The sequence below is a fragment of the Salmo salar genome, chromosome 06, assembly GCF_965601325.2.
Source record: "Salmo salar chromosome 06, fSalSal1, whole genome shotgun sequence".
Lineage (NCBI taxonomy): Eukaryota > Metazoa > Chordata > Actinopteri > Salmoniformes > Salmonidae > Salmo > Salmo salar.
In genome coordinates, this window is record NC_138296.1 from 10,727,501 (window position 1) to 10,748,985 (window position 21,485).

The 21,485-nt window shown below is 50.9% G+C and overlaps 2 protein-coding genes across 5 annotated transcripts in view; one reads left to right on the forward strand and one right to left on the reverse strand.

Moving 5' to 3' along the window:
• LOC106606222 (tubulin-specific chaperone D) overlaps positions 1 to 21,485 on the forward strand; it is a 137,601-nt gene that overhangs the window by 23,790 nt on the left and 92,326 nt on the right. For both annotated transcript variants that reach the window (XR_014392597.1, XM_082976299.1), the window contains exons 12-14: positions 11,657 to 11,717; positions 11,970 to 12,044; positions 14,309 to 14,403. Coding sequence is in view for 1 of the 2 variants with exons in the window: in XM_082976299.1 (XP_082832425.1) it covers positions 11,657 to 11,717; positions 11,970 to 12,044; positions 14,309 to 14,403 (231 nt within the window). In the remaining variant the exon portion in view is untranslated. The remainder of the gene's footprint in view (positions 1 to 11,656; positions 11,718 to 11,969; positions 12,045 to 14,308; positions 14,404 to 21,485) is intronic.
• LOC106606265 (uncharacterized) lies at positions 14,938 to 21,034 on the reverse strand. 3 transcript variants are annotated; one of them, XM_082976302.1, is made up of 4 exons: positions 20,880 to 21,034; positions 17,198 to 18,590; positions 15,871 to 16,789; positions 14,938 to 15,837 (listed from the first exon to the last, which is right to left on the reverse strand). In XM_082976302.1, the coding sequence occupies exons 1-4, from the start codon at positions 20,920 to 20,922 to the stop codon at positions 15,394 to 15,396; spliced, it is 2,799 nt and encodes a 932-aa protein (XP_082832428.1). In that variant the 5' UTR covers positions 20,923 to 21,034; the 3' UTR covers positions 14,938 to 15,393. The 3 variants fall into 3 exon arrangements, with proteins under 3 accessions (XP_082832428.1, XP_045575667.2, XP_045575666.2); XM_045719711.2 differs by having other exon boundaries at positions 14,938 to 15,606; positions 15,640 to 16,789; XM_045719710.2 differs by having other exon boundaries at positions 14,938 to 16,789.

The window sequence follows — 21,485 nt, forward strand, 5'->3', positions numbered from 1 at the left end:
CTGTCTCATTGCTTTTAAGGCCTGTATCTTATGTTCAGTAGAGAGTGCAACATCCTGAACTACTTGACCAATAACAACACAACACAGATTTACATGTTCTGTTGCAAAACATTTTGTTACGGTGTTCCCTACTGAATTTGACCCTCTCTCTCTCAGCTCTCTCTCTCTCAGCTCTCTCTCTCTCAGCTCTCTCTCTCTCTCAGCTCTCTCTCTCCTCAGCTCTCTCTCAGCTCTCTCAGCTCTCTCTCATCTCTCTCTCTCAGCTCTCTCTCTCAGCTCTCTCTCTCTCTCAGCTCTCTCTCTCTCTCAGCTCTCTCTCTCTCTCAGTCTCTCTCTCTCTCTCAGCTCTCTCTCTCTCTCAGCTCTCTCTCTCTCTCAGCTCTCTCTCGCTCTCTCTCTGGTTCTCAGCTCTCTCTCTCTCTGGTTCTCAGCTCTTCTCGCTTTCAGCTCTCTCAGCTCTCTCTCAGCTCTCTCTCAGCTCTCTCTCAGCTCTCTCTCAGCTCTCTCTCAGCTCTCTCAGCTCTCTCTCAGTTCTCTCTCTCTCTGTCTCTTTGCTCTCTCTCTCTCTCAGCTCTCTCGCTCTCTCTCTCTGGTTCTCTCAGCTCTCTCTCTCTCAGCTCGCTCTCTCTCAGCTCTCTCTCTCTCTCTCTCTCTCGCTTTCTCTCTCTGGTTCTCTCAGCTCTCTCTCTCTCTGGTTCTCAGCTCTCTCTCTCTCTGGTTCTCAGCTCTCGCTCTCAGCTCTCTCTCTCAGCTCTCTCAGCTCTCGCTCTCGCTCTCAGCTCTCTCTCTCTCAGCTCTCTCTCAGCTCTCTATCTCTCTCAGCTCTCCTCGCTCTGGTTCTCTCAGCTCTCTCTCTCTCTGGTTCTCTCAGCTCTCTCTCTCTCTCTGGTTCTCAGCTTTCTCTCTCTCTCGCTCTCTCTCTCGCTCTCAGCTCTCTCTCCTCAGCTCTCTCTCTCTCTCAGCTCTCTCTCAGCTCTCTCTCTCTCAGCTCTCTCTCAGCTCTCTCTCAGCTCTCTCTCTCTCAGCTCTCTCTCAGCTCTCTCTCTCTCAGCTCTCTCTCAGCTCTCTCTCTCTCTCTCTCTCAGCTCTCTCTCTCTCAGCTCTCTCTCTCTCTCTCTCTCAGCTCTCTCTCTCAGCTCTCTCTCTCTCTCTCTCAGCTCTCTCTCGCAGCTCTCTCTCTCTCTCTCAGCTCTCTCTCTCAGCTCTCTCTCTCAGCTCTCTCTCAGCTCTCTCTCTCTCTCTCTCTCTCTCACGCTCTCTCTCTCTCTCAGCTCTCTCTCTCTCTCTCAGCTCTCTCTCAGCTCTCTCTCTCTCAGCTCTCTCTCAGCTCTCTCTCTCTCAGCTCTCTCTCTCTCAGCTCTCTCTCTCTCAGCTCTCTCTCTCTCTCAGCTCTCTCTCTCTCTCAGCTCTCTCTCTCAGCTCTCTCTCAGCTCTCTCTCTCTGGTTCTCTCAGCTCTCTCTCGCTCTGGTTCTCAGCTCTCTCTCTCTCTGGTTCTCAGCTCTCTCTCTCGCTCTCTCTCTCTCAGCTCTCTCTCTCTCTCTCAGCTCTCTCTCAGCTCTCTCGCTCTCTCTCTCTCTCTCAGCTCTCTCTCAGCTCTCTCGCTCTCAGCTCTCTCGCTCTCAGCTCTCTCTCGCTCTCAGCTCTCTCAGCTCTCTCAGCTCTCTCTCAGCTCTCTCCTCAGCTCTCTCTCAGCTCTCTCTTCAGCTCGCTCTCAGCTCTCTCTCTCTCTCTCAGCTCTCTCTCAGCTCTCTCTCTCAGCTCTCTCTCTGGTTCTCTCAGCTCTCTCTCTCGCTCTCTCTCTCAGCTCTCTCTCTCTCAGCTCTCTCTCTCTCAGCTCTCTCTCTCTCAGCTCTCTCTCAGCTCTCTCTCTCTCAGCTCTCTCTCTCTCTCTTTCTCTCTCAGCTCTCTTGCTCTCTTTCTCTGGTTCTCTCAGCTCTCTCTCGCTCTCTCTCTCTCAGCTCTCTCGCTCTCGCTCTCTCTCGCTCTCGCTCTCTTCTCGCTCTCGCTCTCTCTCGCTCTCGCTCTCTCTCAGCTCTCTCTCGCTCTCTGGTTCTCTCAGCTCGCTCTTCTCTCTCTCGCTCTCCTCTCTCTCTCTCTCAGCTCTCTCTCTCTCTCTCTCTCTGGTTCTCTCAGCTCTCTCTCTCTCTCTCTCTCTGGTTCTCTCAGCCTCTCTCTCTCTCTCTCTCTCTGGTTCTCTCAGCTCTCTCTCTCTCTCTCTCTCTGGTTCTCTCAGCTCTCTCTCTATCTCTCTCTCTGGTTCTCTCCGCTCTCTCTCTCTCTGGTTCTCTCCGCTCTCTCTCTCTCTGGTTCTCTCAGCTCTCTCTCTCTCTGGTTCTCTCAGCTCTCTCTCTCTCTCTCTGGTTCTCTCAGCTCTCTCCTCTCTCTCTCAGCTCTCTCTCTCTCTCGCTCTCTCTCTCTCTCGCTCTCTCTCTCTGGTTCTCTCAGCTCTCTCTCTCTCAGCTCTCTCTCTCTCATCTCTCTCTCTCTTCTCTCGCTCTCTCTCTCTGGTTCTCTCAGCTCTCTCTCTCTCTCAGCTCTCTCTCTCTCAGCTCTCTCTCTCTCTCTCGCTCTCTCTCTCTGGTTCTCTCAGCTCTCTCTCGCTCTCTCTCTCAGCTCTCTCTCTCTCTGGTTCTCAGCTCTCTCTCTCTCTGGTTCTCAGCTCTCGCTCTCGCTCTCAGCTCTCTCTCTCTCTCTCAGCTCTCTCTCAGCTCTCTCGCTCTGGTTCTCTCAGCTCTCTCTCTCTTTGGTTCTCTCAGCTCTCTCTCTCTCTGGTTCTCTCAGCTCTCTCTCTCTCTCGCTCTCTCTCTCGCTCTCTCTCTCGCTCTCTCTCTCGCTCTCTCTCCTTCTCGCTCTCTCTCTCGCTCTCAGCTCTCGCTCTCTCTCAGCTCTCTCTCTCTCAGCTCTCTCTCTCAGCTCTCTCTCTCTCAGCTCTCTCTCTCTCTCTCAGCTCTCTCTCTCTCTCAGCTCTCTCTCTCTCTCAGGACTCTCGCTCTTTCTCTCTGGTTCTCTCAGCTCTCTCTCTCTCTCTCAGCTCTCTCTCAGCTCTCTCTCTGCTCTCTCTCTCTCTCTCTCTCTCTCTCTCTCGCTCTCTCTCTCTGGTTCTCTCAGCTCTCTCTCGCTCTGGTTCTCAGCTCTCTCTCTCTCTCAGCTCTCTCGCTCTCTCTCTCTGGTTCTCTCAGCTCTCTCTCTCTCTGGTTCTCAGCTCTCTCTCTCTCTCGCTCTCTCTCAGCTCTCTCTCAGCTCTCGCTCTCTCTCTCAGCTCTCTCTCTCAGCTCTCTCTCTCAGCTCTCTCTCAGCTCGCTCTCAGCTCTCTCTCTCAGCTCTCTCTCTCAGCTCTCTCTCAGCTCTCTCAGCTCTCTCAGCTCTCTCTCAGCTCTCTCTCTCTCAGCTCTCTCTCTCTCAGCTCTCTCTCTCTCAGGTTCTCAGCTCTCGATCTCGCTCTCAGCTCTCTCTCAGCTCTCTCTCAGCTCTCTCTCAGCTCTCTCTCAGCTCTCTCTCAGCTCTCTCTCAGCTCTCTCTCTCTCTCAGCTCGCTCACAGCTCGCTCACAGCTCTCTCTCAGCTCTCTCTCTCAGCTCTCTCTCTCAGCTCTCTCTCTCTCTCATCTCTCTCAGCTCTCTCTCTCTCTCTCTCAGCTCTCTCTCTCTCTCAGCTCTCTCTCTCTCAGCTCTCTCTCTCTCTCTCTCAGCTCTCTCTCTCTCAGCTCTCTCTCAGCTCTCTCTCTCGCTCTCTCTCAGCTCGCTCTCTCTCTGGTTCTCAGCTCGCTCTCTCTCTTGGTTCTCAGCTCTTGCTCTCTCAGCTCTCTCTCAGCTCTCTCTCTCTCTCAGCTCTCTCTCAGCTCTCTCTCAGCTCTCTCTCAGCTCTCTCTCAGCTCTCTCTCTCTCTCAGCTCTCTCTCAGCTCTCTCTCTCTGGTTCTTTCAGCTCTCTCTCTCTCAGCTGTCTCTCTCTCAGCTCTCTCTCTCGCTCTCTCAGCTCTCTCAGCTCTCTCTCAGCTCTCTCTCTCTCTCTCAGCTCTCTCTCTCTCTCAGCTCTCTCGCTCTCTCTCTCTGGTTCTCTCAGCTCTCTCTCTCTCTCTCTGGTTCTCTCAGCTCTCTCTCGCTCTCTCTCTCTCAGCTCTCTCTCTCTCTGGTTCTCAGCTCTCTCTCTCTCTGGTTCTCAGCTCTCGCTCTCGCTCTCAGCTCTCTCTCTCTCTCTCTCAGCTCTCTCTCAGCTCTCTCTCAGCTCTCTCTCAGCTCTCTCTCAGCTCTCTCTCAGCTCTCTCTCAGCTCTGGTTCTCTCAGCTCTCTCGCTCTGGTTCTCTCAGCTCTCTCGCTCTGGTTCTCTCAGCTCTCTCTCTCTCTGGTTCTCTCAGCTCTCTCTCTCTCTGGTCTCTCTCTCTCTCGCTCTCTCTCTCGCTCTCTCTCTCGCTCTCAGCTCTCGCTCTCTCTCAGCTCTCTCTCAGCTCTCTCTCTCTCAGCGCTCTCTCTCTCTCTCAGGACTCTCGCTCTCTCTCTCTGGTTCTCTCAGCTCTCTCTCTCTCAGCTCTCTCTCTCTCAGCTCTCTCTCAGCTCTCTCTCTGCTCTCTCTCTGCTCTCTCTCTCTCGCTCTCTCTCTCTGGTTCTCTCAGCTCTCTCTCGCTCTGGTTCTCAGCTCTCTCTCAGCTCTCTCTCTCTCAGCTCTCTCTCAGCTCTCTCTCTCAGCTCTCTCTCAGCTCTCTCTCTCTCTCTCAGCTCTCTCTCTCTCTCTCAGCTCTCTCTCTCTCTCTCAGCTCTCTCTCTCTCTCTCTCTCTCTCTCAGCTCTCTCTCTCTCCTCAGCTCTCTCTCTCTCTCAGCTCTCTCTCTCTCTCAGCTCTCTCTCTCTCTCAGCTCTCTCTCTCTCTCTCAGCTCTCTCTCTCTCTCTCAGCTCTCTCTCTCTCTCTCAGCTCTCTCTCTCTCTCTCAGCTCTCTCTCTCTCTCTCAGCTCTCTCTCTCTCTCTCAGCTCTCTCTCTCTCTCTCAGCTCTCTCTCTCTCTCTCAGCTCTCTCTCTCTCTCAGCTCTCTCTCTCTCTCAGCTCTCTCTCTCTCTCAGCTCTCTCTCTCTCTCTCAGCTCTCTCTCTCTCTCTCAGCTCTCTCTCTCTCTCTCAGCTCTCTCTCTCTGGTTCTCTCAGCTCTCTCTCTCTCAGCTCTCTCTCAGCTCTCTCTCTGCTCTCTCTCTCTCTCTCTCTCTCGCTCTCTCTCTCTGGTTCTCTCAGCTCTCTCTCGCTCTCTCTCTCTCGCTCTCTCTCTCTGGTTCTCTCAGCTCTCTCTCGCTCTGGTTCTCAGCTCTCTCTCAGCTCTCTCTCTCTCTCAGCTCTCTCGCTCTCTCTCTCTGGTTCTCTCAGCTCTCTCTCTCTCTGGTTTCTCTCAGCTCTCTCTCTCTCAGCTCTCTCTCAGCTCTCTCTCTGCTCTCTCTCTCTCTCTCTCTCTCGCTCTCTCTCTCTGGTTCTCTCAGCTCTCTCTCGCTCTCTCTCTCTCGCTCTCTCTCTCTGGTTCTCTCAGCTCTCTCTCGCTCTGGTTCTCAGCTCTCTCTCAGCTCTCTCTCTCTCTCAGCTCTCTCGCTCTCTCTCTCTGGTTCTCTCAGCTCTCTCTCTCTCTGGTTCTCTCAGCTCTCTCTCTCTCTGGTTCTCAGCTCTCTCTCTCGCTCTCTCAGCTCTCTCTCAGCTCTCTCTCTCAGCTCTCTCTCTCAGCTCGCTCTCAGCTCTCTCTCAGCTCTCTCTCTCTCTCTCAGCTCTCTCTCTCTCAGCTCTCTCTCTCTCAGCTCTCTCTCTCTCAGCTCTCTCTCTCTCAGCTCTCTCTCTCTCTGGTTCTCAGCTCTCGATCTCCGCTCTCAGCTCTCTCTCAGCTCTCTCAGCTCTCTCAGCTCTCTCAGCTCTCTCTCAGCTCTCTCTCAGCTCTCTCTCAGCTCGCTCTCAGCTCGCTCACAGCTCTCTCTCAGCTCTCTATCTCAGCTCTCTCTCTCTCTCATCTCTCTCCAGCTCTCTCTCTCTCTCTCTCAGCTCTCTCTCTCTCTCTCTCAGCTCTCTCTCTCAGCTCTCTCTTAGCTCTCTCTCTCGCTCTCTCTCTCTCTCTCTCTCAGCTCGCTCTCTCTCTGGTTCTCAGCTCGCTCTCTCTCTGGTTCTCAGCTCTCGCTCTCGCTCTCTCTCTCTCTCTCAGCTCGCGCTCTCTCTGGTTCTCAGCTCGCTCTCTCTCTGGTTCTCAGCTCTCGCTCTCTCAGCTCTTTCTCAGCTCTCTCTCAGCTCTCTCTCAGCTCTCTCTCTCTCTCAGCTCTCTCTCAGCTCTCTCTCTCTGGTTCTTTCAGCTCTCTCTCTCTCAGCTGTCTCTCTCTCAGCTCTCTCTCTCAGCTCTCTCAGCTCTCTCAGCTCTCTCTCAGCTCTCTCTCTCTCTCAGCTCTCTCTCAGCTCTCTCTCTCTGGTTCTTTCAGCTCTCTCTCTCTCAGCTGTCTCTCTCTCAGCTCTCTCTCTCTCTCTCTCAGCTCTCTCAGCTCTCTCAGCTCTCTCTCAGCTCTCTCTCTCTCTCTCAGCTCTCTCTCTCTCTCAGCTCTCTCGCTCTCTCTCTCTGGTTCTCTCAGCTCTCTCTCTCTCAGCTCTCTCTCTCAGCTCTCTCTCTCTCTCAGCTCTCTCTCAGCTCTCTCTCTCTCTGGTTCTCAGCTCTCGCTCTCGCTCTCAGCTCTCTCTCAGCTCTCTCTCAGCTCTCTCTCAGCTCTCTCTCAGCTCTCTCTCTCTCAGCTCTCTCTCTCTGGTTCTCTCAGCTCTCTCTCTCTGGTTCTCTCAGCTCTCTCTCTCTGGTTCTCTCAGCTCTCTCTCTCTCTGGTTCTCTCAGCTCTCTCTCTCTCTGGTTCTCAGCTCTCTCTCTCTCTCTCGCTCTCAGCTCTCTCTCTCAGCTCTCTCTCTCTCTCAGCTCTCTCTCTCAGCTCTCTCTCAGCTCTCTCTCTCTCAGCTCTCTCTCTCTCAGCTCTCTCTCTCTCAGCTCTCTCTCTCTCAGCTCTCTCTCTCAGCTCTCTCTCTCTCAGCTCTCTCTCAGCTCTCTCTCTCTCAGCTCTCTCTCTCTCAGCTCTCTCTCTCTCAGCTCTCTCTCTCTCAGCTCTCTCTCTCTCTCAGCTCTCTCTCAGCTCCCTCTCTCTCTCAGCTCCCTCTCTCTCTCAGCTCCCTCTCTCTCAGCTCCCTCTCTCAGCTCTCTCTCTCTCTCAGCTCTCTCTCTCAGCTCTCTCTCTCAGCTCTCTCAGCTCTCTCAGCTCTCTCTCAGCTCTCTCTCAGCTCTCTCTCAGCTCTCTCTCTCAGCTCTCTCTCAGCTCTCTCTCGCTCTCTCTCTCTCTCAGCTCTCTCTCTCAGCTCTCTCTCTCAGCTCCCTCTCTCTCTCAGCTCCCTCTCTCTCAGCTCTCTCTCTCTCTCAGCTCTCTCTCTCTCTCTCTCAGCTCTCTCTCTCTCTCTCTCAGCTCTCTCTCAGCTCTCTCTCTCTCTCTCAGCTCTCTCTCTCTCAGCTCTCTCTCTCTCAGCTCTCTCTCTCTGGTTCTCTCAGCTCTCTCTCGCTCTGGTTCTCAGCTCTCTCTCTCGCTCTCTCTCTCTCTCTCTCTCGCTCTCTCTCTCGCTCAGCTCTCTCTCGCTCTCTCTCTCTCAGCTCTCTCTCGCTCTCAGCTCGCTCTCAGCTCGCTCTCAGCTCGCTCTCAGCTCTCTCTCTCTCAGCTCTCTCTCGCTCTCTCTCTCTCTTTCTCAGCTCTCTCTCTCTCTCGCTCTCTCTCTCTCAGCTCTCTTGCTCTCTTTCTCTGGTTCTCTCAGCTCTCTCTCGCTCTCTCTCTCTCAGCTCTCTCGCTCTCGCTCTCTCTCAGCTCTCTCTCGCTCTCGCTCTCTCAGCTCTCGCTCTCGCTCTCGCTCTCTCTCAGCTCTCTCTCGCTCTCGCTCCTCTCTCAGCTCTCTCAGTCTCTCTCTCTCTCTCTCTCTCTCTCTCTCTCTCTCTCTCTCTCTCTCTCTCTCTCAGCTCTCGCTCTCTCTGGTTCTCTCAGCTCTCGCTCTCTCTGGTTCTCTCAGCTCTCTCTCTCTCTGGTTCTCTCAGCTCTCTCTCTCTCTGGTTCTCTCAGCTCTCTCTCTCTCTCTCATCTCTCGTTCTCTCTTGATATGTCTGAAGTCAACATCCTTCTCACTGTCTCATTGCTTTTAAGGCCTGTATCTTATGTTCAGTAGAGAGTGCAACATCCTGAACTACTTGACCAATAACAACACAACACAGATTTACATGTTCTGTTGCAAAACATTTTGTTACGGTGTTCCCTACTGAATTTGACTCTCTCTCTCTCAGCTCTCTCTCTCTCAGCTCTCTCTCTCTCAGCTCTCTCTCTCAGCTCTCTCTCTCTCAGCTCTCTCTCGCTCTCTCTCTCTGGTTCTCTCAGCTCTCTCTCGCTCTCTCTCTCTCAGCTCTCTCTCTCTCTGGTTCTCAGCTCTCTCTCTCTCTGGTTCTCAGCGCTCTCTCTCTCTGGTTCTCAGCTCTCTCTCTCTGGTTCTCAGCTCTCTCTCTCTGGTTCTCAGCTCTCGCTCTCTCAGCTCTCTCTCAGCTCTCTCTCAGCTCTCTCTCAGCTCTCTCTCAGCTCTCTCTCAGCTCTCTCTCAGCTCTCTCTCTCTCAGCTCTCTCTCAGCTCTCTCTCTCTCTCAGCTCTCTCGCTCTCTCTCTCTGGTTCTCTCAGCTCTCTCTCTCTCTGGTTCTCTCAGCTCTCTCTCTCTCTGGTTCTCAGCTCTCTCTCGCTCTCAGCTCTCTCTCGCTCTCAGCTCTCTCTCTCTCTCAGCTCTCTCTCTCTCAGCTCTCTCTCTCTCAGCTCTCTCTCTCTCTCAGCTCTCTCTCTCTCTCAGCTCTCTCTCTCTCTCAGCTCTCTCTCTCTCAGCTCTCTCTCTCTCAGCTCTCTCTCTCTCAGCTCTCTCTCTCTCTCTGGTTCTCAGCTCTCTCTCTCTCTCTGGTTCTCAGCTCTCTCTCTCAGCTCTCTCTCTCAGCTCTCTCTCTCAGCTCTCTCTCTCAGCTCTCTCTCAGCTCTCTCTCTCAGCGCTCTCTCTCTCAGCGCGCTCTCTCTCAGCGCGCTCTCTCTCAGCGCTCTCTCTCTCAGCGCGCTCTCTCTCAGCGCGCTCTCTCTCAGCGCGCTCTCTCTCAGCGCTCTCTCTCAGCTCTCTCTCAGCTCTCTCTCTCTCAGCTCTCTCTCTCTCAGCTCTCTCTCTCTCAGCTCTCTCTCTCTCAGCTCTCTCTCTCTCAGCTCTCTCTCGCGCTCTCTCTCTCTCTCTCTCTCGCTCTCTGGTTCTCTCAGCTCTCTCTCGCTCTCTCTCTCTCAGCTCTCTCTCTCTCTGGTTCTCAGCTCTCTCTCTCAGCTCTCTCTCTCAGCTCTCTCTCAGCTCTCTCTCAGCTCTCGCTCTTTCAGCTCTCTCTCAGCTCTCGCTCTTTCAGCTCTCTCTCAGCTCTCTCTCAGCTCTTTCAGCTCTCTCTCAGCTCTCTCTCAGCTCTTTCAGCTCTCTCTCAGCTCTCTCTCAGCTCTCTCTCAGCTCTCTCGCTCTCTCTCTCTCTGGTTCTCTCAGCTCTCTCTCGCTCTCAGCTCTCTCTCTCAGCTCTCTCTCTCTCAGCTCTCTCTCTCAGCTCTCTCTCTCAGCTCTCGCTCTCTCTCAGCTCTCTCTCTCTCAGCTCTCTCTCAGCTCTCTCTCTCTCTCTCAGCTCTCTCTCTCAGCTCTCTCTCTCTCTCTCTCAGCTCTCTCTCTCTCTCTCAGCTCTCTCTCTCTCTCAGCTCTCTCTCTCTCAGCTCTCGCTCTCTCTCTCGCTCTCTCTCTCTGGTTCTCTCAGCTCTCTCTCGCTCTCTCTCTCTCAGCTCTCTCTCTCTCTGGTTCTCAGCTCTCGCTCTCGCTCTCTCTCTCTCTCTCTCTCAGCTCTCTCAGCTCTCTCTCAGCTCTCTCTCAGCTCTCTCTCAGCTCTCTCGCTCTCTCTCTCTGGTTTTTTCAGCTCTCTCTCTCTCTGGTTCTCAGCTCTCTCTCTCTCGCTCTCTCTCTCTCTCTCAGCTCTCTCTCAGCTCTCTCTCTCAGCTCTCTCTCTCTCTCAGCTCTCTCTCAGCTCTCTCTCTCTCAGCTCTCTCTCAGCTCTCTCTCAGCTCGCTCTCTCTCTCTCTCTGGTTCTCTCAGCTCTCTCTCGCTCTCTCTCTCAGCTCTCTCTCTCGCTCTCTCTCTCTCAGCTCTCTCTCTCTCAGCTCTCTCTCTCTCTCTCAGCTCTCTCTCTCAGCTCTCTCTCTCTCTCAGCTCTCTCAGCTCTCTCAGCTCTCTCTCTCTCTCAGCTCTCTCGCTCTCTGGTTCTCTCAGCTCTCTCTCAGCTCTCTCTCGCTCTCTCTCTCAGCTCTCTCTTGCTCTCTCTCTCAGCTCTCTCTCGCTCTCTCTCTCAGCTCTCTCTCTCGCTCTCTCTCTCTCGCTCTCAGCTCTCTCTCTCGCTCTCAGCTCTCTCTCTCTCTCAGCTCTCTCTCTCTCTCTCTCAGCTCTCTCTCTCAGCTCTCTCGCTCTCTCAGCTCTCTCAGCTCTCTCTCTCTCAGCTCTCTCGCTCTCTCTCTCTCAGGTTCTCTCAGCTCTCTCTCGCTCTCTCTCTCTCAGCTCTCTCTCTCTCTGGTTCTCAGCTCTCGCTCTCGCTCTCTCTCTCTCTCTCAGCTCTCTCAGCTCTCTCTCAGCTCTCTCTCAGCTCTCTCTCAGCTCTCTCTCTCTCAGCTCTCTCTCAGCTCTCTCTCAGCTCGCTCTCTCTCTCTCTCTGGTTCTCTCAGCTCTCTCTCGCTCTCTCTCTCAGCTCTCTCTCTCGCTCTCTCTCTCTCAGCTCTCTCTCTCTCTCAGCTCTCTCAGCTCTCTCTCTCAGCTCTCTCTCTCTCTCAGCTCTCTCAGCTCTCTCAGCTCTCTCTCTCTCAGCTCTCTCGCTCTCTGGTTCTCTCAGCTCTCTCTCAGCTCTCTCTCAGCTCTCTCTCTCAGCTCTCTCTTGCTCTCTCTCTCAGCTCTCTCTCGCTCTCTCTCTCAGCTCTCTCTCTCGCTCTCTCTCTCTCGCTCTCAGCTCTCTCTCTCGCTCTCAGCTCTCTCTCTCTCTCTCAGCTCTCTCTCTCTCTCTCTCAGCTCTCTCTCTCAGCTCTCTCGCTCTCTCAGCTCTCTCAGCTCTCTCTCAGCTCTCTCGCTCTCTCTCTCTCAGCTCTCTCGCTCTCTCTCTCTCAGGTTCTCTCAGCTCTCTCTCGCTCTCTCTCAGCTCTCTCTCGCTCTCTCTCTCTGGTTCTCTCAGCTCTCTCTCAGCTCTCTCTCGCTCTCTCTCTCTCTCAGCTCTCTCTCTCTCTCTCTGGTTCTCTCAGCTCTCTCTCTCTCTCGCTCTCTAGCTCTCTCTTGCTCTCTCTCTCTCAGCTCTCGTTCTCTCTTGATATGTCTGAAGTCAACATCCTTCTCATTGCTTTTAAGGCCTGTATCTTATGTTCAGTAGAGAGTGCAACATCCTGAACTACTTGACCAATAACAACACAACACAGATTTACATGTTCTGTTGCAAAACATTTTGTTACGGTGTGCCCTACCGAATTTGACCCACATCAGGTCTGTTATGGTGTTCAGTCACAGCTATTCTGTCTGTCTGTCTGTCTGTCTGTTCAGTCACAGCTATTCAGGTAGTGACTCTCTCTCTGTCTGTTATTTCACAGAGCAACTGTTGGGTGGGCTGAAAGACAAGGAGACCATCGTGCGCTGGTCTGCTGCTAAGGGGTAAGAGCCTTTTTGTCACATTGAATGAACAATGATAAACACTAAGCGTCTGTCTTTCAGAAGGCAGGATGATGGCTATAGGCAGGAGCACTGAGTTATGTCTGTCATGTTGATGTAGTACAGAATAAATGTGGCACCTGAACAGACAAAACACCTGAAAACCAGAAAAGTGCCTATAGGGAGGAGCCCTCATGTTGATGAAGTACAGATGAATTGCTCCGATAGGATCCAACATGTCTTCCCTCTTCTCAGTATTGGGAGGGTGACAGGGAGACTCCCCAAGGAGCTGGCTGACGAGGTGGTTGGATCAGTGTTGGACTGTTTCAGGTAACAACTGGTTCATTTGCAGCTTTGCTGTGTTATGTTATGCTATTTGTCTGTGCCACTGGGGAACATCTTATCATACAATATACGTTGAGGTAAACTCAGCAAAAAAAGAAATGTCCTCTCACTGTCAACTGCGTTTATTTTCAGCAAACTTAACGTGTAAATATTTGTATGAACATAACAAGATTCAACAACTGAGATATAAACTGAACAAGTTCCACAGACATGTGACTAACAGAAATTGAATAATGTGTCCCTGAACAAAGGGGGGGGTCAAAATCAAAAGTCACAGTATCTGGTGTGGCCACCAGCTGCATTAGTGCTGTCTTAGGCGTCTCACAGCACGGACATTGCAATCTTTTGCCCTGGCCACATCTGCAGTCCTCATGCCTCCTTGCAGCATGCCTAAGGCACGTTCACGCAGATGAGCAGGGACCCTGGGCATCTTTCTTTTGGTGTTTTTCAGAGTCAGTAGAAAGACCTCTTTTGTGTCCTAAGTTTTCATAACTGTGACCTTAGTTGCCTACCGTCTGTAAGCTGTTAGTGTCTTAACGACCGTTCCACAGGTGCATGTTCATTAATTGTTTATGGTTCACTGAACAAGCATGGGAAACAGTGTTTAAACCCTTTACAATGAAGATCTGTGAAGTTATTTGGAGTTTTACGAATTATCTTTGAAAGACAGGGTCCTGAAAAAGGGATGTTTATTTTTTTAGCTGAGTTTATTAAAGCTGCCAAACAGTCATTCTGATTCCAATGCAAAATAACCCTTTGAGTGATTGAAATACCACCCATAATGTTTTTTTGGGGTAGATAGAATTGCTTAATTATTTTTTTTTAATCTCTTTTTCTCTCATGGCTAACTACCAGGAAGTTTATAAAGACAGGCTGAGTGGGCGGGGAGCTTATATTCATGAGCTGGCCTTGACCGACAGGTCTTTGAAACGTTATGGAACTTAGATGCAGTGTTGCTGTAAAATCATCTCAAGCTAATTTGGTGAAACACAAAGCAACATAAAAAAAAAAATACAAAATCACGCTGTAATTTTAGAAATACCGACAGTTAATTTGTTCGTTAGACATGGTGGGATCTTTTTCTGTCTGTAAAATGAATTATGCGGGAAACTGTGGTGGAAACGCCTTTTTATGCGCAAATATTGATATAATAACATATTGAAGTAAAACTTGGAGTCAGGTGATGATATGGTGTGTTGTCCTCCCACTACCACTCAGGTAACATGCAGGTTAATAAGGTACAGATGAAATAAGTTGTGATGAACTTTACAGGGAGGTGAAAGTGCACAGTGATGAGCTTGATGTTCCTTTACCAATAAATATCGACTGTCTTATTCTGGTGACGTGATGATCGATGCTTGACTGCCATTTGTCAAATAAAAATATTCTCGCTTTTATCCATAATAATGTCTTGTAGACCAGCCTACCTGCACTGTATGTGTCAGCTGTTGTCTAGAGCGCAGGTGTCCAGACCAGACACAACTATCAGTAGAGGTGAAAAGGCCATGGAAACACTATCAACTTTTACATTTTTAAGTCCATTTTGTCTGCACTATGACATCACACACTGATTTTTATCAGCAACAGGACTTTTTGGTGGAAACATACTACTGCTGGGAAAATGCACGTTTTCTTTATGCAGATTCTAGAATATTCACATAAAAATCTGTTGACAATTGATGGAAACCCAGCTAGTGATGTTACAAATAAATATTAAACATCTCCCGTTTGGCAAGTCTCTTGTGATGCGGTTCACAGCAACACTGACGGATGTGTTGACATGACAACGGCGTTGGCGTTTTGAATGACCCTTCTAATTATATTTGCTGACATCCTACAGTCACATTTTGGCACCAGCAGAGTAGCTATCTAGTTATATAAGTCACGCCCCTCTGCAAACACACCTTCTCCGATGTTGTAACTTATGACAATTAGGTAAAAGAAAATCATGTTACCATTGGTGTATTAAAATGAGAGTTGGGATGATGTCCCTTATCGCTTTAATAATCCCGCCTCCTGAATCCAAGTGGTTGACATGGGGGAGGGGACCAGTAACTTTATCAATGTAGAAGCAACAGTCATTTTTCATACTTTGGTCGTCACACTTTGACCTGGTTTCATCCAAATATCATTCAATTTGATGAAAACAGGATGTTGACTCTTCATGACCGTTTTAAGGTAGTTTGTGCGGAGCTCAGGTCAGTTTTGCGGAGGTCAAATGTCATCCTTGGTGTGTGTTCTTGTTCTAGTTTCCAGGAGACGGACAACGCGTGGCATGGAGGCTGCTTGGCTTTGGCAGAGCTGGGGAGAAGAGGCCTGCTGGTGCCCTCTCGTCTCCCGGACGGTACGTAACAAAACCCTGCACACACAGCTAGCTAGAGTGGCGTGCGGGAGCTTCTTGTATTTGAACTACGACACAACATGTCGTCTGTACCTGCAAAGCAACCCCCCTTCCCTTCCCATAAACCCTCAGTCACAACAGCCATACAGAACAACAACCCCTGGATGTGTGAGTGAACTGCACTTCCCTTCCCATAAACCCTCACAGTCACAACAGCCATACAGAACAACAACCCCTGGATGTGTGAGTGAACTGCACTTCCCTTCCCATAAACCCTCAGTCACAACAGCCATACAGAACAACAACCCCTGGATGTGTGAGTGAACTGCACTTCCCTTCCCATAAACCCTCAGTCACAACAGCCATACAGAACAACAACCCCTGGATGTGTGAGTGAACTGCACTTCCCTTCCCATAAACCCTCACAGTCACAACAGCCATACAGAACAACAACCCCTGGATGTGTGAGTGAACTGCACTTCCCTTCCCATAAACCCTCACAGTCACAACAGCCATACAGAACAACAACCCCTGGGATAGATATGGACAGATTTTATTTTGGTAATGCTTTTTAGAACCATATTAAATATATACACCTTATCCCACCACCATGCACCTTGTAGTATACCAAATATTATAGTCACTTAAATAGTTCCACCCTTGTTATATACAGTGTTCTGTGATCAGATATAAAGGGTTAACATTTATATGAAAGGCTATTTGGGTCAAGTCAGTGCAGGTGAGGAGTTATTTTTGAAAAGGGGTTTTCCCTGTAGCCTACGGTAGACACCATCACATGCTGGTCTTGCTTTTAGCGCTTGGTAAACATTTGATCGTCCTGTAGACAGACAGGGGAGTGTCCGTGGAGGTTCAACTGTACAGCTCCACTTTACTCCTTCACATCCTGGTCCTAGACTAGAGGCCATGGGGGTTTTGAGGTCCTGTGGACTTCCTGTGTCTGGTGGATGGGTATTGGTTGAACTGTCACTGTGTTCAGCAGCAGAGAGGTCTCCTCCTCAGTGCTCTCCCTCCTCCTGTCTCCTTCACCACCCGGGCCCTCTTAGTCTGTCTCTGTTTGTGAGGTGCTGTAAACTTGGTGTTTTTCCTGGCTGGGAGCTGGCTCTCTCCCCTGGCAGCTCTCTTCACCCCCCTAACTTTGGTACTAGACTGTTCAGTCTGGCCCTTGGCTGTGTGTTCCTGTTTCACCTCTCTGGAGAGGCCTGAAGTTGTGTGTTTCACCTCTCTGGTGAGGCCTGTGGTTGTGTGTTTCACCTCTCTGGTGAGGCCTGTGGTTGTGTGTTTCACCTCTCTGGTGAGGCCTGTGGTTGTGTGTTTCACCTCTCTGGTGAGGCCTGTGGTTGTGTGTTTCACCTCTCTGGTGAGGCCTGTGGTTGTGTGTTTCACCTCTCTGGTGAGGCCTGTGGTTGTGTGTTTCACCTCTTTGGTGAGGCCTGTGGTTGTGTGTTTCACCTCTCTGGTGAGGCCTGAAGTTGTGTGTTTCACCTCTCTGGTGAGGCCTGAAGTTGTGTGTTTCACCTCTCTGGTGAGGCCTGAAGTTGTGTGTTTCACCTCTCTGGTGAGGCCTGTGGTTGTGTGTTTCACCTCTCTGGTGAGGCCTGAAGTTGTGTGTTTCACCTCTCTGGTGAGGCCTGTGGTTGTGTGTTTCACCTCTCTGGTGAGGCCTGTGGTTGTGTGTTTCACCTCTCTGGTGAGGCCTGTGGTTGTGTGTTTCACCTCTCTGGTGAGGCCTGAAGTTGTGTGTTTCACCTCTCTGGTGAGGCCTGAAGTTGTGTGTTTCACCTCTCTGGTGAGGCCTGAAGTTGTGTGTTTCACCTCTCTGGTGAGGGCTGTGGTTGTTGGGGGACAGGGGCACTCTGTTGGTGTTGGGCATACTGACGGGCTGTCTGCTGCCATAGAGCTGAGGCTGCAGCTGGAGGAAGAGGAGGAGCTAGCCAGCTGGCAGAGAGCCAGGGCTGCAGTCTGTCTCTGTTGGTCACTGGGCTCCTTGTCTGTTTGGGTGGGAGCTGGGCTGGAGCCCTGTTGACTGAGATCCACTGCGATTAAGGTGGCCATTTTGGAGCAATGGTCTGGGTTGCCTGGTTGGACACTAACAAACTCCCTCCCTGTGGCGGCCATTTTGGAGCAGTGATCTGGACTGCCTGGTGTGGCCCTAAGGCTGAGGTTCAGTGGCAGGTCCTCCTCCGGGTGCCCTGTTTCAGGACAGCTCCCCCTGCTGGTGAAGAGGTCTGACTCCTGGTCCTTTTTGGAGAGGTTCAGGGGCATCACATCTTCCTCAGTGTCTTTATCATCATCGTCGTCACCATCTCGTTCAGATGAGGAGTCGTTGCTTTCGTCAGAGGTGGAGTGCTCTGTGCGGTTGGCTGCCGACCTGAATGAGGAAGAAAGACAAATAATATGCATAAGATTAGACATCCACTGATACATCTGTATAGACTATTTAGATTAGACACTGAAACATCTGTATAGACTATTTAGATTAGACACTGATACATCTGTATAGACTATTTAGATTAGACACTGATACATCTGTATAGACTATTTAGATTAGACACTGATACATCTGTATAGACTATTTAGATTAGACACTGAAACATCTGTATAGACTATTTAGATTACACTGATACATCTGTATAGACTATTTAGATTAGACACTGAAACATCTGTATAGACTATTTAGATTACACTGAAACATCTGTATAGACTATTTAGAGCTTCAGCTGTTTTGGCTGGTAAAGAGCTGTGTGAGGAGAGTGCATGTTGTTGTATCATCACTTACCCTCTTTCCATGTGCGTCATCAAGCTCTGTGGTGCGTCCTCTTTGCTCGCGTCTACTCTGATTGGCTGCGAGGCTGGCTCTGGTCCTCCTGATTGGTTGACAGGCTGTGGTTCTCCCAGGACGGTACATCTGGAACCCTCAGTAGTGTCTCTCTGGGTGAAGGGGTGTGGAGGGCTGGGTCTGTCAGGAGAGCCCAAGGCAGAACACCCCTCCATGGGGCTCAGTCTGGTGGGCTTGTCTCTGCTCTGCTCCACCTGGCTGGTCCCTTCCTCCGTGGGTCTGCTGTGGGGTTCACCATGGAGCCTGGGGTGGAGGTAAAAGTCATAGTCCCTAGGTCCCAGGCCGGGGCCTGGTCCTGGGCCGTACACATCCAGAGGATGGTACCTGGAGCCTGGGAGAGGGATGGGGTGGTGGTGGTCCGAGGGGCGGTACAGGCCATAGGGCAGGGGGAGACCGTATCTGTAGGGGTATGGAGGGATGAGAGATGGGTGGGAGTGGTCCGGGTTCATGGGTATCACAGGTCTTTGTGGGTTCTCCAGGAAGCTAGGCCGGTAAGTCTGGGAGTTTGGCCCAGAAAGGTGATGCGTCCCTGGGATGAAGTAGGGCTGGTAGAGGGGGTGGAGGGCCGGGTGGCGATCAGGAAACAGGTAGGGAGGGTACTCAGGTATTATGTGAGGTGGGAGGGGCTTCAGCGGCATGGAGGCTGTTGCCATTGGGCCGCAGGCGAAGGTGGGGTTATGGAATGATGGCATGGGTGGAGTCAGAGACGGCTCCCCTGATTGGTTGTGGGACGACTTTAGCGCGCCTTCTGGGTTCTCCCGATTGGGTGTGACTTGGGAGAAGGCTGACGGGCGTGGCAAAGCCTTGGCCTCTTTCAGTTCCTTTGTGTCTGATTTAATCACACTCTGAATGTCTTTCCTGACTGGCCTCCCACACGCCTCCTCTCTCTCCTCCTTCTCCTCCTCCTTCTCCTCCTCTCTCTCCTCCTTCTCCTCTCTCTCCTCCTTCTCCTCTCTCTCCTCCTTCTCCTCCTTCTCTTCTCTCCTGTTCTCCACTCCTCCTCTGTGACCCTCAGGGGTCATGAGCCGTTCCACAGGAAGTGGCCCTGATTTATCTTTCAGGGTTAAAGATGCCAGTTTGTCATTGGCAGGGCCAGGGGTCTTGGTCTGCCTCCCTGTGTGGCCTCCTTTCTGAGACACCAGTGATATGGAGTTCTTACAGAGGTTGTACTTCATGTGGTTGAACAGGTGAGACTTCTCGTTGCAGGTGAATGGGCACTGGAAACACTGGTACTTGTAGGGCTTGCCTGGGGGCCGTGGGATGTAGTGAGGCCTCTTGGGCTTGCGCTCCTGAACGCTGAGCATTTTGGATCTGGTGTGTGTGTGCAGTTTCACTGCAAAGACAAGAGGAAGAGGTAGCAGATTGATGGATTAGTTGTGCTGCACATTGACATACATTTTTTTAATGCTTTCTTCACATTATGTGAACAATGAAATGTGTTTTAACGCTTAGTTTCTTTACATCATTAATGATCTTTAAGGAAATGTTAGGGTAGATGAGTGTTTTAGGACCTTTTTGTTAATGATCCTTTTGTTGGAAGTCTTGTTAACAGCACATTCTCTCCCAGCGTTTACTGAGTAGGATTAACATAGATACTAGTCTAGTTCAACTGGTTCAGCTGGAGGAGGAGAGTAGTTAGACTAGTTTACACTGACCTCTCCTCTCTGTCTGTCTTTGGCCTGAGCAAATTAGAGTCCCCTCCCCAAGGACATGAACCACTGCACCCTCAGGGCATATAGTCCAGTCTACATGCATACATACATACATACATACATACATATACATACATACATACATACACACACACACACACATACATACATACATACATACACACATACACGCATACATACATGCATACATGCATACATACATACATACATGGATCAAGCCAAGCGTCCTAGTATGTAAATGACGAGTATTAACTGAGTCAAACTTGTGCCAGATGGACAGATAGTAGTGCGGGTCTGCCTCTGTGTGAGTAGAGGCCCTCAGGCTAACCTATTCCACTAACAGTTGCTCTGTATGTTATGTTTGGAACAAGGAACAACTATCCAGCTTTCACAGTATGCAAACCACCTGCATGTAGGCAGGAGAGTCGCTAGACTAGGCGTCATGTAGGCAGGAGAGTCGCTAGACTAGGCGTCATGTAGGCAGGAGAGTCGCTAGACTAGGCGTCATGTAGGCAGGAGAGTCGCTAGACTAGGCGTCATGTAGGCAGGAGAGTCGCTAGACTAGGCGTCATGTAGGCAGGAGAGTCGCTAGACTAGGCGTCATCCAGGCAGGTAGGCAGGAGAGTGGCTAGACTAGGCATCATCCAGGCAGGTAGGCAGATCAGTAGGCATGGTAGACCTCACCCTGCCTAGCAGACCTGGAGGGCATGTAACGACATGCTCCTCTCTCTGTCTGTCTCTCTCTCTGTCTCTCTCTCCCTCACTAAACTGCCTGCCTGAAGGCGTGGGAAGCGAAAGGCACCTGTTTCCCATGACTCCACCTGTGCTGCAGCGGGATGCAGTGATACGTGGCTCTAGGCACGGGCATGGCACTGCTATAGCGGGCTAGTCAGCTAGGCTCAGACACTTCCCCTTATCTGATGAGCTCATCACACCAGATCAACCTTGTAGAGAGAGTATGACTGGCCTTCTGACAGCATGGTCTTCCTGGAGAGGCTGTTACTCAGGAGTCAGGGGCTTGTTACAGGAAGTGTGTGTGTGTGTGTGTGTGTGTGGTAAACTGACACGGCACCGGCGAACAACAACTAAGATGCAGCAACACCAGAAAAAGGGCGTTCATGCACATCTAAATAGAACTGGTGTTCAAATGAGAACCGTCTCAGTTTAACGTCTCAGTTTAACGAGTTTATAACAATTCAGATGTTTTCCTTTCAGAAAGAGCTGTCACCTAAGGCCCTGTCTTCAGGTTAGGATAGACACACACACACACACACAGTTCAGGGCTCCGCCTAAAGAGACTGAACCGTTCCGTCACACACTGTCGCAAGAAGTCGTCTCTCAGGTTCCTGCTCAGGTGTGGTGCAGAACGGAACGCCACTCCCTTCTCAAGAAGAGAAATCGGTTGGAGAACCTTGTTAGTTGTGTTATCTTGCTATCACTAACTGGAACAGAGCCAACACTCGTAGTCTACCAGATACAAAGCCCCTCACAGAAACGACTTTCCAACTTTCCCAACTCAAACCCCTCTCGTCCGTACCTTACCAGGTGTTCTTAGTAAACATCTGGTTCATCAGACCAGCAACATGTTGTAATCACTTCCATGTGCTATGATCCACATCCTCTGTCTCAGACGTAACAAGCCAGTGTTGACTGTTGAGGTAGTGGCCAGGTGTGTTTGTGGGTCTGTCCGTCAGTACCATGCAGGCAGTAGGTTATTAGAACACACAGGTAACAGGTGGCCTAACAGGTGCACAGTCTCACCCCAAAATACACCTGTAGACTCAGTCACATGGAAACCTCCACACACTGAACCACAGAGCGGTTACAAGGTACCGTTCAGCTGGATATGCAGAAAATAAAGAACGGCTTGTCATGATTGTGTTGACCAACTGCCGTTCCTGTTGGTCGGTTAAACCCGTGGTAGTTAGGTAGTGAGAAAGCAGTCTTACCTGCTGTGTTTGTGAGGAGGCTCGCTCCAGAGTGTAGGAACATCAGCCAGTAGTTCTGGGACTGTGTCTCCAGTAGTGTCCCAAATGTGTGTGTGTGCTCTGCTGCCTGGTCTGTGGTGATTGTTGATCTGACTTCCTGTCTGTGAGGTCTTACCTGTCCTGTTACCTTGGACTAGTTTACCTAGGGGGCGGAGCCTACTTTATCCCAACAGTAACAGTAGGGCCCTGAGTGGGCGTGGCCTCCAGCAGAAACAGTCGGGCCCTCAGGCAACATCCATCCTAGCTAAATATTAGTCAGGCCCCGAGACACCATTTACATGATGGGAGAAAACTCTCTGTCTCTTTCTGTCTCTCTCTTTCTGTCTCTCTCTCTCTCTCTGTCTCTCTCTCTCTCTCTCTCTGTCTCTCTCTCTCTCTCTCTCTCTCTCTCTCTCTCTCTCTCTCTCTCTGTCTCTCTATCTCTCAATCTAATCTATTTTAGCTAAATATTATTCAGGCCCCAAGACACCATTTACATGATGGGAGAAAACTGTCCGTCTCCGTTTTCTCTCTCCCTCCCTGTCTCCGTTCCTTTCTCTATTGTCCTCTTCATGGGAAACACAACAT

Excerpts from the sequence above, each read along its gene's own strand:
- LOC106606265 (XM_045719710.2), bottom strand. The coding sequence starts at position 20,922 with ATGTTCCTACACTCTGGAGCGAGCCTCCTCACAAACACAGCAG. Across the intron at positions 18,591-20,879 it reads CCTCCTCACAAACACAGCAG|TGAAACTGCACACACACACC; the intron begins GTAAGACTGCTT and ends TTGTCTTTGCAG. Across the intron at positions 16,790-17,197 it reads ATGACGCACATGGAAAGAGG|GTCGGCAGCCAACCGCACAG; the intron begins GTAAGTGATGAT and ends TTCCTCATTCAG.